The sequence below is a fragment of the Pongo abelii genome, chromosome 5 (assembly GCF_028885655.2).
Source record: "Pongo abelii isolate AG06213 chromosome 5, NHGRI_mPonAbe1-v2.0_pri, whole genome shotgun sequence".
NCBI lineage: Eukaryota > Metazoa > Chordata > Mammalia > Primates > Hominidae > Pongo > Pongo abelii.
This window is the reverse complement of record NC_071990.2, coordinates 161502139-161519703: the sequence shown is the minus strand read 5'-3', so window position 1 is coordinate 161519703 and position 17565 is coordinate 161502139. Positions and strand designations below refer to the sequence as shown.

General features: G+C 43.5%; 2 protein-coding genes across 2 annotated transcripts in view; one reads left to right on the top strand and one right to left on the bottom strand.

Annotated features, from left to right (window-relative positions):
• Positions 1–722: 722 nt before the first annotated feature.
• MRPL18 (mitochondrial ribosomal protein L18) lies at positions 723–14353 on the bottom strand. The gene is made up of 5 exons (XM_063725268.1): positions 14192–14353; positions 13157–13372; positions 12671–12857; positions 1473–1555; positions 723–790 (listed from the first exon to the last, which is right to left on the bottom strand). The coding sequence occupies exons 1-5, from the start codon at positions 14208–14210 to the stop codon at positions 723–725; spliced, it is 573 nt and encodes a 190-aa protein (XP_063581338.1). The 5' UTR covers positions 14211–14353.
• Positions 14199–17565, top strand: part of TCP1 (t-complex 1) — an 11117-nt gene continuing 7750 nt past the window's right edge. Inside the window, exons 1-3 of the mRNA XM_002817537.6 lie at positions 14199–14391; positions 15660–15745; positions 15932–16060. Of these exons, the coding sequence (XP_002817583.1) occupies positions 14328–14391; positions 15660–15745; positions 15932–16060 (279 nt within the window). The 5' untranslated portion in view covers positions 14199–14327. The remainder of the gene's footprint in view (positions 14392–15659; positions 15746–15931; positions 16061–17565) is intronic.

The following is a 17565-nucleotide window of genomic DNA, read 5'->3' as shown; positions in this document are numbered from 1 at the left end:
AAATTTTAGATTAACTTGCATGCATTTCAAGTTTCATCTCCTATCTAATAAAATGTTCACTTCATGGCAAATTGAGCGCCCACTAACCCCATCCATTTCCACCTCTGCTTTCAGCTCCTCATGCCACCTCCTTCCTCTTTCAAATTTGTTTCTCTTACTGTTGGGAACCAAGAGTCCAAGTGAGGTTGGCATTTGGTCCTTTCATTTTCACATACTGACTGTTCTATAAGCTTAGACTGATACTGACATTTCCTGTTTTAAAAAACACCCCACACTCTGAGCAGCAAACAACTATCATTCACTGAGATCACTCGCCATGAACTAGACACAGTAATAAGTGCTTTACATCAACCTCATATGTGCTCCACTGCCACAGTGAGCTCAGAGAGAAAATGTCATATAACCAGAAAATACGAGTTCATAATATGCTTTTATTTTGTAATTTATAAACAACTTCTGACTTGCCCTTTGAAAGCTAATTATAATTGATGACTGCTTTTCTTAGATGCTTCTGAAGCCCAAGAGAAGGGCAGAATGTAGTTCTTGATTTAAAAAAAACAGAAAAGGGAGGAGGATGACCTTAACTACAAATAATATTCCACTGCAACATTATTGCTGTAAAACTTCCAAGCTGGCTGTTCTTCCAGATGCTCTCTTTTGATGGCTGTAGTGGCTGACAGTTTTATATTTACATGTTCAAAACAATTAATGCTTCCATTTATTCATAGATTCTCTGAGGTTCCCGTAGAACCACACCACCTTCTGTCATGGCACTTCGTAGTCGTTTCATCTGGTTTTGAAGATCAGAAAAAAAAGGAAAAGATTAAGTCAGCAGCATGAGTAGGCTGAAAATACTTTCACCTTCCAAAAGACAGAAATAAACTGATTTGTTCTTGCTAACTTCCCAGCCTACAATGGTTTTTCAGAAAGTGATCTTAATAATGATGTAAGTAAAAAGGAAATGTAGAGATGTCAAGGTTCAGCAGCATTTCAAAATATTATATCGACAAGATGTCAATATATGAACAGGAAATACAGCGGCTGACATCATGGACTACAGAATCAGTCACCCTGGGTTTGAAATCCACCATACACTGACTCTGGGCAAGTAAGCCTCAGTTTATTTCTGTATAGAATGAGAGTACTAGTCCCTACCCTATGGACTGATGTGAGGATTAAATGAAGTAACACTGTTGAATACTCACCAAAGGGTCTGACACATGGAAAGTATTTGGTAAGTAAAAACTGTTATTATTATGTAAGTTATCTAATGCCAAGAATTAACACAATACCTCTTCAATAAGTACATGAAAACACAAATACCGAGTCTGAGGCTGCCTCCCACGGGGTTGGCTGGTAGACCATGAAGTTGATTCCCGCCTCTAAGCATCTCTGTGCCAGCACTCGTCCTATACTCTCACAAGCCACCACATTTCTGGTACTGTAAAGGTGCTTTTTAATAGCCCACTCACGAGTGGAGGCCGAAACCACAACCTTGCCATTCTGATGCTCCACAAGTGCTTCTACATGATGCTGAGTCCTTATAACTCGCAACCTAAATGGGGTGAGAAGATAATAAAATCACAGAAGAATCTGTATCCTAAAGTTACATTAATTGAGGTGAATAAATGACTAAATATTTTTCAACAATCCAGTGTTTGCTTAATTTACTTCAACATATTTAACTTGGATTTTGCTTGGGAAAAGTGTTTTCCCTCCACCTTTATGAGAATATCCTCAATAATAACAAATTAAATAGTTCAAGTATCATGAAGAAATTTGTTTCTGAAGAGCTGAGTTTTATTTACAGATCTACTTCAAAAAGAGATTTGAAGAGGCAGAGCTAAGTTACTGAACATATGCATGATGTGGATATACTTACTTTTTGCTTTTATTTATAGCTAGCACCAAAATAAATTTAAGACGGAGCAAAAATTTAAATGCAAAAACTGAAATCATAACAGTACTAGAAGAAAACATGAGAAATTTTTTTATAATCTCAAGGTATGCATATTTAAATATGACATCAAACCATGTCATATGGCTTTTATTATTTTTCAGAAACAGGGTCTCACTGTCACCCAGCTCGGAGTACAGTAGTGCAACCACAACTCACTGTAGCCTCAAACCCCTAGGCTCAAGCAACTCTCCTGCCTTAGTCTCCCAAGTAGTTGGCATTACAGGTGCATGCCACTGCACCAAGATAATTTTTATTTTGTAGAGGCAGGGTCTCACTATGTTGCCCAGGCTGGTATCAAACTCCTGGCCTCAAGCGACCCACCCTTCTCAACCTCCCAAAGCACTGGGATTACAGGCATGAGCCACTGTGTCCAGCTTCATATGACCTTTTTTTTTTTTTTTTTTTTTTTTTTGAGACAGGGTCTGCCTCTGTCTCTCAGGCTAGAATACAGAGGCACGAACTTGGCTCACAGCAGCCTCTGCCTCCTGGGTTCAAGTCATCCTTCCACCTCAACCTCCCAAATAGCTGGGACTACAGGCGCATACCACTGCACCCAGCTAATTTTTGTATTTTTTTGTAGAGAAAAATTTGCCATATTGCCCAGGCTGGTCTCGAACTCCTAAGCTCAAGCAGTCTGCCCACCTCAGCCTCCTAATGTGCTGGGGTTACAGGCTGAGCCACCATGCCCAGCCCCTCATATGGCATAAAAAAGAAATGATGGACAAAATTTGCTGCATGGTTAAAAAAAAAAAAAAGTAAAATGAAGTCAAAAGAAAAGCAATGAAACAAAAAATATTTTAGGCTGGCCATGTGACTCATGCTTGTAATCCCAGCACTTTGGGAGGCTGAGGCAGGAGGACTGCTAGAGCCAAGGAGTTCAAGACCAGCCCAGGCAACATAGTGACACTCTGTCTCTACAAAAAATAGAAAAAATCAGCCAGGCGTGATGGTGTGCACCTGTAGTCCCAGCTACTTGGGAGGCTGAGGTGGGAAGACTGTTTGAGCCCGGGAGGTTGTGGCTGCAGTGAGCCGAGATAATGCCCTGCACTCCAGCCTGGGTGACAGAGTGAAACCCTGTCACAAAAACATAAAAAGAAAAAATATTTTAAACTCATATATTGTTCAAAGAGCTAATTTACACAATATGTTAAAAGCCTCCTATAATTAACAAGAAAATGATCAATAACTTAATAGGCAAAGCATTATCCGAACAGACTGTTCACAGAAAAGAAAAATATTAATGACTCAAATTCACAAAAATATGCTCAATCTCACTAACAAAATGCATGGACAAGACAATTCGATGCAACATCGTAATCCTAAAAGATAATACCCTCTGGGAGCCAGTTAAGTAAAATCCATGCAATAGTATTCCATACAGTTAATGAAATGAATAAAATAATGCTTTATAATGATGAAGATAATAGTTAACATTTACTGAGCACTTAGTATATGCCAAGCCTGTCTTAATGGTTTATAGATAAAGCTTATGTCTCAATTCTATTATTTTTCCTATATATTTTTTTAAGCTGCAGAAACTAACACAGAAAGGTTAAGTAACTTGAAAAAGATTAAAACTAGTAAGTAATGGAGCCATGGTTTAAGTCCCAGTGTCTGGCTCCAGAGTCAATGCTCTTAACTGCCATGAAGAATCTCCAAGATGTATTTTTAAGTGCGTGCTTGGGGTGGTTGAGGGTGGTGGTGAAGAAAGATGCGGAAGTGTTTATGGTATGCTAAGATTTATTGTTTTTAACAGTTTTTGCTTAAATGCATAGACAATCTTTAGAAGGACACACAAGAAACTGTACTCCCTTTGGATTTTATAACATACGTATATGTTATACTTTAAAAAGTTAAGTTTAAGTTAAAACACACCCAAATCAGAAGAGTCTCACTAGGATTCTCAATGTGAAATAGAAGAGGCATTAGATTTGGAAATATGGAGTCTACTCCTGGTTTTCCTGGTGGCTCTAGTAAGAAATCACAATCTCTTTTATTTATTTTTTTTTTTGAGACGGAGTCTCACTCTGTCGCCCAGGCTGGAGTGCAGTGGCTCGATCTAGGCTCACTGCAAGCTTCGGCTCACTGCAAGCTCCGCCTCCCAGGTTCACGCCACTCTCCTGTCTCAGCCTCCCTAGTAGCTGGGACTACAGGCGCCTGCCACCACGCCCGGCTAATTTTTCTGTGTATTTTTAGTAGAGACGGGGTTTCACCGTGTTAGCCAGGATGGTCTTGATCTCCTGACCTCGTGATCCGCCCGCCTTGGCCTCCCAAAGTGCTGGGATTACAAGCGTGAGCCACCGCGCCCGGCCAAAAATCACAATCTCTTAAACCAGGAGTCAACAATCTTTTCCCACAAAGTGCCAGATGGTAAATATTTTAGGCTTTCTAGGCCATACAGCTTCTGCTGAAACTGTTCGACTCAGCCATTGTAGTGCTAGAACAGCCAGGTGATGCGTAAACAAATGAGAATCGGTACAGCTATGTTCTAAGAACCTGGGCAATGAAATTTGATTTTCATTTAATTTTCCCAAGTCACAAAACAGTCTTTTGATTTTTTTTTTAACTTAAAAAAGTAAAAACAAGTTTTTAGCTCACAAACTACCTTTGGCCCACGGGCCGTAGTTTGCTGAACCGTCTTAAACCATTTGTTCAATGAAGGGCCCGATTCATTATGTTAAAGGTCATTTCCTACTATAATATTCTGAAGTTCTCTACTTTTAATATTGCGAGTAAGGCAGACAGAGAAAAAATGAGGAAATACATCTTTAGTTATTTTTAATGATCCAAATATTAAATCAAAGTAATATGTTGGGGCTGAGTGCAGTGGTTCACGCCTGTAATCCCAGCACTTTGGGAGGCTGAGTCAGGCAGATCTCTTGAGCTCGAGAGCTCGAGAGCTCGAGACCAGCCTGGGCAGCGGTGAAACTCCATCTCTACAAAAAATACCAGGAAAAAAAAAGAAAAAGAAAAAAATTAGCCGGGCATGGTGGTGTGTGCCTGCAGTCCCAGATGCTCAGGAAGCTGAGATGGGAGAATCGTTTGAGCCTGGGAGGCGGAGGTCGCAGTGAGCTGATACTGTACCACTGCACTCCAGCCTGGGTGACAGAGCCAGAGCTTGTCTCAAACAAAACAAATTAGCTGGGAGTAGTGGCATGTGCCTCTAGTCCCGGCCACTCAGGAGGCTGAGGTGGGAAGATTGCTTGAGCCCAGGGAAGTCAAGGATGCAGTAAGCAGATATCATACCACTGCATTCTAGCCTGGGCAACAGACCCAGACCCTGTCTCAAAAACAAAGAAAAAAGAAAGTAATAGGTTGGGTGTTTCAAAAGATTTTTAGCCTTAAGATCCAGATTATTTAAAAAGTGAACTGCCAAAGATGGCCGAATAGGAACAGCTCCGGTCTACAGCTCCTAGCGTGAGCGTCGCAGAAGACGGGTGATTTCTGCATTTCCATCTGAGGTACCGGGTTCATCTCACTAGGGAGTGCCAGACAGTGGGCGCAGGTCAGTGGGTGCGCGCACCATGCACGAGCCGAAGGGCGAGGCATTGCCTCACTTGGGAAGCGCAAGGGGTCAGGGAGTTCCCTTTCCTAGTCAAAGAAAGGGGTGATAGACGGCACCTGGAAAATCAGGTCACTCCCACCCGAATACTGCGCTTTTCCGACGGGCTTAAAAAATGGCGCACCAGGAGATTGTATCCCGCACCTGGCTCAGAGGGTCCTACGCCCACGGAGTCTCGCTGATTGCTAGCACAGCAGTCTGAGATCAAACTGCAAGGTGGCAGCGAGGCTGGGGGAGGAGCGCCCGCCATTGCCCAGGCTTGCTTAGGTAAACAAAGCAGCTGGGAAGCTCGAACTGGGTGGAGCCCACCACAGCTCAAGGAGCCCTGCCTGCCTCTGTAGGCTCCACCTCTGGGGGCAGGGCACAGACAAACAAAAAGACAGCAGTAACCTCTGCAGACTTAAATGTCCCTGTCTGACAGCTTTGAAGAGAGCAGTGGTTCTCCCAGCACGCAGCTGGAGATCTGAGAATGGGCAGACTGCCTCCTCAAGTGGGTCCCTGACCCCTGACCCCCAAGCAGCCTAACTGGGAGGCACCCCCCAGCAGGGGCAGACTGACACCTCACACAGCCAGCCGGGTACTCCAACAGACCTGCAGCTGAGGGTCCTGTCTGTTAGAAGGAAAACTAACAAACAGAAAGGATATCCACACCAAAAACCCATCTGTACATCACCATCATCAAAGACCAAAAGTAGATAAAACCACAAAGATGGGGAAAAAACAGAGCAGAAAAACTGGAAACTCTAAAAAGCAAAGCGCGCCTCTCCTCCTCCAAAGGAACGTAGTTCCTCACCAGCAACGGATCAAAGCTGGATGGAGAATGACGAGCTGAGAGAAGAAGGCTTCAGACAATCAAATTACTCCGAGCTACGGGAGGATATTCAAACCAAAGGCAAAGAAGTTGAAAACTTTGAAAAAAATTTAGAAGAATGTATAACTAGAATAACCAATACAGAGAAGTGCTTAAAGGAGCTGATGGAGCTGAAAACCAAGGCTCGAGAACTACGGGAAGAATGCAGAAGCCTTAGGAGCCGATGTGATCAAATGGAAGAAAGGGTATCAGCCCTGGAAGATGAAATGAATGAAATGAAGCGAGAAGGGAAGTTTAGAGAAAAAAGAATAAAAAGAAATGAGCAAAGCCTCCAAGAAATATGGGACTATGTGAAAAGACCAAATCTACGTCTGATTGGTGTACCTGAAAGTGATGGAGAGAATGGAACCAAGTTGGAAAACACTCTGCAGGATATTATCCAGGAGAACTTCCCCAATCTAGCAAGGCAGGCCAACATTCAGATTCAGGAAATACAGAGAACGCCACAAAGATACTCCTCGAGAAGAGCAACTCCAAGAGACATAATTGTCAGATTCACCAAAGTTGAAATGAAGGAAAAAATGTTAAGGGCAGCCAGAGAGAAAGGTCGGGTTACCCTCAAAGGGAAGCCCATCAGACTAACAGCAGATCTCTCGTCAGAAACTCTACAAGCCAGAAGAGAGTGGGGGCCAATATTCAGCATTCTTAAAGAAAAGAATTTTCAACCCAGAAGTTCATATCCAGCCAAACTAAGCTTCATAAGTGAAGGAGAAATATTTTACAGACAAGCAAATGCTGAGAGATTTTGTCACCACCAGGCCTGCCCTAAAAGAGCTCCTGAAGGAAGCGCTAAACATGGAAAGGCACAACCGGTACCAGCTGGTGCAAAATCATGCCAAAATGTAAAGACCATCGAGACTAGGAAGAGACTGCATCAACTAACGAGCAAAATAACCAGCTAATATCATAATGACAAGATCAAATTCACACATAACAATATTAACTTTAAATGTAAATGAACTAAATCCTCCAATTAAAAGACACAGACTGGCAAATTGGATAGAGTCAAGACCCATCAGTGTGCTGTATTCACGAAATCCATCTCACGTGCAGAGACACACACAGGCTCAAAATAAAAGGATGGAGGAAGATCTACCAAGCAAATGGAAAACAAAAAAAGGCAGGGGTTGCAATCCTAGTCTCGATAAAACAGACTTTAAACCAACAAAGATCAAAAGAGACAAAGAAGGCCATTACATAATGGTAAAGGGATCAATTCAACAAGAAGAGCTAACTATCCTAAATATATATGCACCCAATACAGGAGCACCCAGATTCATAAAGCAAGTCCTGAGTGACCTACAAAGAGACTTAGACTCCCACACATTAATAATGGGAGACTTTAACACCCCACTGTCAATATTAGACAGATGAACGAGACAGAAAGTCAACAAGGATACCCAGGAATTGAACTCAGCTCTGCACCAAGCGGACCTAATAGACATCTACAGAACTCTCCACCCCAAATCAACAGAATATACATTTTTTTCAGCACCACACCACACCTATTCCAAAATTGACCACATACTTGGAAGTAAAGCTCTCCTCAGTAAATGTAAAAGAACAGAAATTATAACAAACTGTCTCTCAGATCACAGTGCAATCAAGCTAGAACTCAGGATTAAGAATCTCACTCAAAACCACTCAACTACATGGAAACTGAACAACCTGCTCCTGAATGACTACTGGGTACATAATGAAATGAAGGCAGAAATAAAGATGTTCTTTGAAACCAACGAGAACCAAGACACAACATACCAGAATCTCTGGGATGCATTCAAAGCAGTGCACAGAGGGAAATTTATAGCACTAAATGCCCACAAGAGAAAGCAGGAAAGATCCAAAATTGACACCCTAACATCACAATTAAAAGAACTAGAAAAGCAAGAGCAAACACATTCAAAAGCTAGCAGAAGGCAAGAAATAACTAAAATCAGAGCAGAACTGAAGGAAATAGAGACACAAAAAATCCTTCAAAAAATTAATGAATCCAGGAGCTGGTTTTTTGAAAAGATCAACACAATTGATAGACTGCTAGCAAGACTAATGAAGAAGAAGAGAGAGAAGAATCAAATAGATGCAATAAAAAATGATAAAGGGGATATCACCACTGATCCCACAGAAATACAGAGTACACAGAGAATACTATAAACACCTCTATGCAAATAAACTAGAAAATCTAGCAGAAATGGATAAATTCCTCGACACACACACTCTCCCAAGACTAAACCAGGAAGAAGTTGAATCTCTGAATAGACCAATAACAGGAGCTGAAATTGTGGCAATAATCAATAGCTTACCAACCAAAAAGAGTCCAGGACCAGATGGATTCACAGCCGAATTCTACCAGAGGTACAAGGAGGAACTGGTACCATTCCTTCTGAAACTATTCCAACCAATAGAAAAAGAGGGAATCCTCCCTAACTCATTTTATGAGGCCCAGCATCATCCTGATACCAAAGCCTGGCAGAGACACAACCAAAAAAGAGAATTTTAGACCAATATCCTTGATGAACATTGATGCAAAAATCCTCAATAAAATACTGGCAAACCGAATCCAGCACCACATCAAAAAGCTTATCCACCATGATCAAGTGGGCTTCATCTCTGGGATGCAAGGCTGGTTCAATATATGCAAATCAATAAATGTAATCCAGCATATAAACAGAACCAAAGACAAAAACCACATGATTATCTCAATAGATGCAGAAAAGGCCTTTGACAAAATTCAACAATCCTGCATGCTAAAAACTCTCAATAAATTAGGTATTGATGGGATGTATCTCAAAATAATAAGAGCTATCTATGACAAACCCACAGCCAATATCATACTGAATGGGCAAAAACTGGATGCATTCCCTTTGAAAACTGGCACAAGACAGGGATGCCCTCTCTCACCACTTCTATTCAACATAGTGTTGGAAGTTCTGGCCAGGGCAATCAGGCAGGAGAAGGGGATAAAGGGTATTCAATTAGGAAAAGAGGAAGTCAAATTGTCCCTGTTTGCAGACGACATGATTGTATATCTAGAAAACCCCATTGTCTCAGCCCAAAATCTCCTTAAGCTGATAAGCAACTTCAGCAAAGTCTCAGGATACAAAATCAATGTACAAAAATCACACGCATTCTTATACACCAACAACAGACAAACAGAGAGCCAAATCATGAGTGAACTCCCATTCACAATTGCTTCAAAGAGAATAAAATACCTAGGAATCCAACTTACAAGGGACGTGAAGGACCTCTTCAAGGAGAACTACAAACCACTGCTCAAGGAAATAAAAGAGGATACAAACAAATGGAAGAACATTCCATGCTCATGGGTAGGAAGAATCAATATCGTGAAAATGGCCATACTGCCCAAGGTAATTTACAGATTCAATGCCATGCCCATCAAGCTACCAATGACTTTCTTCACAGAATTGGAAAAAACTACTTCAAAGTTCATATGGAACCAAAAAAGAGCCCGCATTGCCAAGTCAATCCTAAGCCAAAAGAACAAAGCTGGAGGCATCACACTGCCTGACTTCAAACTATACTACAAGGCTACAGTAACCAAAACAGCATGGTACTGGTACCAAAACAGAGATATAGATCAATGGAACAGAACAGAGCCCTCAGAAATAACGCCACATATCTACAACTATGTGATCTTTGACAAACCTGAGAAAAACAAGCAATGGGGAAAGGATTCCCTATTTAATAAATGGTGCTGGGAAAACTGGCTAGCCATATGTAGAAAGCTGAAACTGGATCCCTTCCTTACACCTTACACAAAAATCAATTCAAGATAGATTAAAGACTTAAATGTTACACCTAAAACCATGAAAACCCTAGAAGAAAACCTAGGCATTACCATTCAGGACATAGGCAACCTACAAAATGGGAGAAAATTTTCGCAACCTACTCATCTGACAAAGGGCTAATATCCAGAATCTACAATGAACTCAAACAAATTTACAAGAAAAAAACAAACAACCCCATCAAAAAGTGGGCAAAGGACATGAACAGAGACTTCTCAAAAGAAGACATTTATGCAGCCAAAAAACACATGAAAAAATGCTCACCATCACTGGCCATCAGAGAAATGCAACTCAAAACCACAATGAGATACCATCTCACACCAGTTAGAATGGCAATCATTAAAAAGTCAGGAAACAACAGGTGCTGGAGAGGATGTGGAGAAATAGGAACACTTTTACACTGTTGGTGGAACTGTAAACTAGTTCAACCCTTGTGGAAGTCAGTGTGGCGATTCCTCAGGGATCTAGAACTAGAAATTCCATTTGACCCAGCCATCCCATTACTGGGTATATACCCAAAGGACTATAAATCATGCTGCTATAAAGACACATGCACACTTATGTTTATTGCGGCAATAGTCACAATAGCAAAGACTTGGAACCAACCCAAATGTCCAACAATGATAGACTGGATTAAGAAAATGTGGCACATATACACCATGGAATACTATGCAGCCATAAAAAATGATGAGTTCATGTCCTTTGTAGGGACATGGATGAAATTGGAAATCATCATTCTCAGTAAACTATCGCAAGAACAAAAAACCAAACACCGCATATTCTCACTCATAGGTGGGAATTGAACAATGAGAACACATGGACACAGGAAGGGGAACATCACACTCTGGGGACTGTTGTGGGGTAGGGGGAGGGGGTAGGGATAGCACTGGGAGATATACCTAATGCTAGATGACGAGTTAGTGGGTGCAGCGCACCAGCATGGCACATGTATATATATGTAACTAACCTGCACATTGTGCACATGTACCCTAAAACCTGAAGTATAATAATAATAAATTAATTAATTTAAAAAAAAGTGAACTGCCTACTCCCTTTCTTGGACTCCCTCCTCTATGAGTAAAAATGTATTACAGCAACTGTAACACATCATTATCCTCATTCCACTTTCCACTATGAAACTTAAGACTTTTGATGACAGGGATAACATCTACTTTATCTTTGTAACTCCTACCTCTAACACAATGCCTAGCAAGCGATACAGGTACAATGTTTGTTCAATAAATAAATAATACATCACACAGTTATGATTTCCAATTTACTCTTATAACTTTATATAGTCCTTAAGAAGTCCTTAAGAAATTCTAAAAAATCCTCACCAAGCAGATAAGCCGCAGATAAACCTGATAAACACTTACATGCTGTAGTATAGTCGTAATAACTGAGCGTCCTGGCTCTGAGGTCAGTTAGAACATATGTAAATCTTAGCTCTGGCACTTACTAATCATGTCTCCCTAAACCTCAATTTCTTTGCTCCTGTAAAATGGGGGAAATTTTAACTGCTTCATGATGTAATTTTAAGGATTAAATGACAAAAAATATATAAAGCAAGTAGCATAATTCCTGGCAAATATAAGTGTTCGTTAAACAACCGCCTTTATAACAAAGTATCTCAAGTCATACTAGACTCCTAACTGGTCTTTCTTCAAGTCCTGCTCCCTAAAAAATTTAGTCTTCCAAAAAACAGCTAGAATGATTTTTTTTTTTTTGAGACAGAATTTTCCTCTGTCGCTCAGGCGCTTAGCTCACTGCAATCTCCGCCTCCTGGGTTCAAGTGATTCTCGTGCCTCAGCCACTGGAGTAGCTGGGATTACAGGCGTGCACCACCACGCCCGTCTAATTTTTGTATTTTTAGTAGAGACGGGGTTTCACCATGTTAGTCAGGTTGGTCTCAAACTCCTGACCTCAGATGATCCGCCTTCCTCTGCTGGCTCCCTAAAGTGCTGGGATTACAGGCATGAGACACCGCTCCCAGCCAGAATGATCTTGAAAAACCAATTCGGGCTCAAGCTTTAAATCCTCTAGTTTCCCACTATAATGAAAATAAAGTCTAAAGTGCTCATCTTGACTTACAAAGCTAATGATCTGTCGCCTCCTTACCCCTCCATGTTCATCTTAGGCCATTCACCCTCTGCCCATTGAGCTTCAGATCCACAAGCCCTTCAGTTCCTCACCCCAGCAGTTTCCTCTGCTAGGAATGCTCTTTCTGGCAGATGACTCGGCTTCTTCCTCTTTCAGATCTCAGCTTCTTAAATGTCACCTCAGACAGGCCTTAGTAGGTATCCTGTCCGCTACTCTAACATCCTCTTTAAATATCCCCCATCACACCTATTTGTTGTTTGTTCCAGCCCCTCCGCGAACCCTGCCTCTACCCGCCGCATGGCAGCTACCTGGGAGAGTGCCTGGAGTTGAATGAATGAAAATAGTCTGTAGGGTGCACTGCCCTTGTCAATTACCTGTGCCAGAACTCACGGGAGGGAAACACCGTCCGCCAGCCCCGCTCTTTCCTGGCTACAGATAAAAGCTCCAGGTTCCGGGGGTTCCGGTTGGTGAACTCTGGGGCGACAGCTTCATTTTCCACAGGGTTCACTTCAGGTTTCGCTGCCGGCTCGGAGCTGGTTGACAGGGCTGCGAACCTGCAACCTGGGCAACGGAAACAACCACACGGGGCTTAAAAATGACGGATACGGACAGCGCACGATCCCGCTCTAACGTCTATCCGCTTTTACACCCCCAATCTTCAGGCCCGAGGGGACGAAAAATACGTATGCCCACAGGGTGGAGTCAGCACTGACCCCGTCCTTAACTTCCTACTGTGGTCTTCGCAGTGCCGCGAGCTCTATTTCGATCCGGCACGTCGAATACACAATAGAACCCGCACGTTCCAATGTACTGTGCAAGCCCTGGCGAGTGAGCTGGGAGAAGGGGGCAAGACTAATTACCAGGGTTCCTGCAAACCGAGAACAACCCCCAAAACCGCGACCGAAGCGCCATCGCTGAGACGATGTCGGAAAAGCCTCGCCTCTTTTTCCTCACGGACGACTCAGTCGCTCGCCAGGCGTAGCCATATAAAGTCAGGGAAAAGCCTTCGGCTGCTGTAGATCCCCAAACTCTCCAAGCCAGACGCCGCCGACCCGGAAGTAGCAAGTCCCCTGTCACTGAGTGGCCAAGAGGGCGATCTGTTATCCTGCACAGCCAATCATCGCTCGCGTCGAGGGGCACGCAGGCCCTGGAGCCCACCAACCACCTCGTAGCTACGCCCACGACCACACTTTTTGCTTAAGTCAGGGGTCAAAGGCACCCACCCCACAAAACCATGTTTGGGTTCTCTACTCGGAGAGCTTGGGCGGTCATTGACTGGTCCACACACACCCCAACTGGGCACCGCGTAGGAATGAGGCAGAGCAAGATGCAGTTTTCTCCTTAAAAAGGGTGGTTGTCTTCCTCCAACCAAAAATTTTCCCGTATGGCCCGCTGGAAAAACTGCCCCGTCCCACCCAGGTTCGCGCTCCTAAACTTATACTCCTGAGGCCTGGAGCAAAGCCGGCCGATCTGCCTCACGCTCCCCGAGCAGGGACAAGGAAAAGACACTAAACCTAAAACGCAAGACTCGCTCAGAACCCCAACTCTACCTTGGAGAAGGGCCCGCCCCTCCAGTTACACCCCAGCTCCAAGCTCCACCCTTTCTACAACCTTTTCTAGAAGGCACTAGAATGGCCCATTGCGTCTGCGCAACGTCGTTTGAGGCGAAAGTTCAGCCTCTTTCCAGCGGTCCAACATCCGACTTCCGTTCTCCTCTTTCGCGCCCTTCCCATCGGCTATCTAATTGGACAAAAATGCCGAGCCCACCCCTTCCCGGGAGCCTCACTTCCTGCACAGTCCCGTTTCTGTCCCTGTTGCCCCTGCCTCCTTTTCCTTCCCGCCGTGCCCCGCGGCGGGGCCGGGTCAGCTGAGAAGCGGGTGGGGCGGTGTGTTACCCAGTAGCTCCTGGGGCATCGCTCCGGTACGCTCCACGCCGTCGCAGGCACTGCTGTGGTCGCCGGTCGGCCGAGGGGCCGCGATACTGGTTGCCCGCGGTGTAAGCAGAATTCGACGTGTATCGCTGTCGTGAAGATGGAGGGGCCGTTGTCCGTGTTCGGTGACCGCAGCACTGGGGAAGCGATCCGCTCCCAGAACGGTAAGGGAGGGCCGGGCCTGGGTCGGGCTTGCGGGCGGGGAGGGCCGAGTCCCACCGCGACCGGACCTCGGCTGCCCTCCTTGTGCCTCTCCTTCTTTACCTCCGCAGAATGGGCCTCGGGGCCCCGCAGCCGGACCCAGCCCACCCGCCGTTCTCTGGGGCAGGGCTCTGTGGCCCCCCTCTTCCCACAGCGGGGAGGAGCCCCGGAGCGCGCGGCAAGGTTTTGAGACCGGCACCGCGTGGATGTGGTGTCCGGGGCGGCGTTGGAAACGCGCCCTCCGCGGGAAAGCGGGCCTCCCCGGCTCGCACGTGCGGGCCACGCCTCGCACCCCCTTTTGTTTCAGGGCGACCCCCTGAGCGTCCATGTTAAACGCCAGGTTTAATTTTAGGACCATTTACCAGAAAAAGAGTAGGTTCATCCGCGCGCCCTCGGATGAGCCCGGTGCCCTGTCTGCCCGCAGCTGCAGTCGAGGTCGGGCGCCCGGCGTACAGCTGTATCCGGGTTGACAGCTTCTTACAGTAGAGTTAGCCCAGGAAACGCCACTCGAGTGCGTTGACCCTAGGAGACGGCAGCGCCAACTTAGCAGAGCGTTTGCTGTCGGGCCTTTGGATACCTACAGAGCTTACTGTTTCTTGATAGATTCCTAATTTTTTTCGTAAACAAATCTGAAAGTCACCACCTTCCCCGTTGACTACCGATTTCTCTCCTCACAGATAGAGAGAGTTTTAATGAGCAAAAAACTTGCAGGATCTGAAGGAAAAGGCTGGTATAGGTGTACGAAGTGGCAGAGCATGAAATTGTGGTTATTACTTTTTTTTTTTTTCTCCCGCCATCAGATTCCACCCCCATCAAAGCTGTACCAAATAGGCTCGCTTTGTTTAGGGACAGGGTCCCACTTGTCCAGACGAGAGTGCCATCATAGCTCACTGCAGTCTCCAAACACAGGCCCGCGCCGCCGCATCCGGCTTTTTTATTTTTTTTGTAGAAATGGGTTTCGCTATGTTGCCCAAAGGGGTCTCAAACTCTTGGCATCAAGCGATCCTCCTGCGTCAGCCTCCCAGTGTTGGGATTACAGATGTGAGCCACAGTGTCCGGCCCCATTTAGACTCTTAGTAGGTGGTTTTTAAATAATTAACACAGATTTGTAGATTTGGGAAATACAGGGGCTGTTGGATGTCATTTACCTTTAGGCTGAAATTACTGTCTTTCAGAGTTGTGGCTTATCCTCATTTCTTTTTTATTTTTGTTTTTAATTGATTGTCTACAGTTATGGCTGCAGCTTCGATTGCCAATATTGTAAAAAGTTCTCTTGGTCCAGTTGGCTTGGATAAAATGTTGGTGGATGATATTGGTGTAAGTACACATAACTGTTGTGTTAGTTGCCTTAAAGTAAAACTATCTTCAGTGTTTTGCTATGTTCGTTCTTTGACTTTATCAGAATCCATGTACTGGAAGGTGATATTAAAGGTGAATGTGTATTATAATGGGGCTGTGTTGATTTGTTTAAGTGGTTCATATTTTTTCCTGCTAATTTCTTAGGATGTAACCATTACTAACGATGGTGCAACCATCCTGAAGTTACTGGAGGTAGAACATCCTGCAGCTAAAGTTCTTTGTGAGCTGGCTGATCTGCAAGACAAAGAAGTTGGAGATGGAACTACCTCAGTGGTAGGTAGACTGGCTAAAGAATCGTCATTTTTCTAAAAACGACCGGCTTTCAGAAAGTTGAAGCCGTAAGTGGATCATTTGTGCTGTGTCAGAAATAAGTTACTTATTCTGAAAGCCTAGAAGATTGAGCAAGAAGAAAAAACAAAAGTAGTTACACATTTAAGAGGGGAAATAAGCTTCTTAGGTACAGATTCAGAAACAGAATTTGTAAGTTGATAGTTACAGCTAGTTTGTACAGTTTAAGTAGGAAAGAATTTGAGTTCATTTAACATAGCCCCATTGTTTTAAATGTTGGTATTCACAAGTTTTGAGGGCTTATTTTTCCCTTTATGGCAGTATTCAGACATCACACAGATTTTTTTATGGTCTCTCAAAAGTCTTGTTTCCTCCCCCATCACCCCTTGAGACTTGGAAAGCTCTAAACTTGTCTGATTATTTGGAGGATAAAATGTTACCAATTGCGGGGAGAAACAATGTTTTTATATTATTATTTTTTTAAAAGACTATCTGTAGCACAGGCTGAAGTGCTGCAGTGCTGTCATATCTCACTGCAGCCTGGAACTCCTGGGCTCAAGCAGTCCTCCCGCCTTAGCCTCCCGGAGTGCTTGGGGTTGCAGGCATACGCCACCACAACCAACTAATTAAAAACCTTTTTTTTTTTTTTTTTTTTTTTTTTTGGTAGAGGCAGGGTCTCGCTATGTTGCCCAGGCTGGTCTTGAACTCCTGGCCTCAAGTGATCCTCCCTTCTCGGCCTCTGTAGTGCTGGGATTACAAGCATGAGCTGCACTCAGCCTGTTTTATTTTTTAAATCCTGACAGGTAATCTCAGGAATTCAAAATGGGAGTGTGAGAAATTAATAAATACATCATGATATGACAGTGTGATCTTATCGAGTCAGTAAATGTGGTATACAGTATAAACTCTTCATAGATCATCCAGCATGCTGGTATAGTAGAAACACTATTGTTTGGTGAGAAAGATGTTAATTCTGGAGAAACGAGATAGTTTGTGGGGAAAATGTATTTCTAGATTAAACTTCTGCTGTGAAAGAATGGAATCTACTCCTAAAATATGAATATGATCTTTGTCTAACTTATGATAATGTGATTTAACAAATGTAGTTTTGCTCCCATAAGAAGCTGACAAGACTTTAAGTCTTTTTGCTTTAAAAATATTTCTTAGTGTTTTATCAACTTAAAAGAACTATCTTTTTAAAATAAAATAATAGTCTAATACTATTGTGAATAGTCACACTCGGTTTAGCTTCTGTTGAGCACTGTCTCTAAAGGTAATAGATGTGTTGTCTTTTACGGTTGTATTGCTGAACTAGTTTCTTAGAACATTTTTCTGGCTCCTACCCAGTTTTGGGCATTTGCATTTATAATGCAATAAGACCTCACTGAACATCCACAATGGATTCATGGAAACTGACTTTAAGAGGAAAGATGATGTATAAAAAAACAAGTTTTCCTCCCCCCATCAGCATTACAGTAAACAACTGTATT

Excerpts from the sequence above, each read along its gene's own strand:
- MRPL18 (XM_063725268.1), bottom strand. Across the intron at positions 1,556-12,670 it reads TCCCGTGAGTTCTGGCACAG|GTTGCGAGTTATAAGGACTC; the intron begins GTAATTGACAAG and ends CACCCCATTTAG. Across the intron at positions 791-1,472 it reads TGTGGTTTCGGCCTCCACTC|ATGAAACGACTACGAAGTGC; the intron begins GTGAGTGGGCTA and ends CTTCAAAACCAG.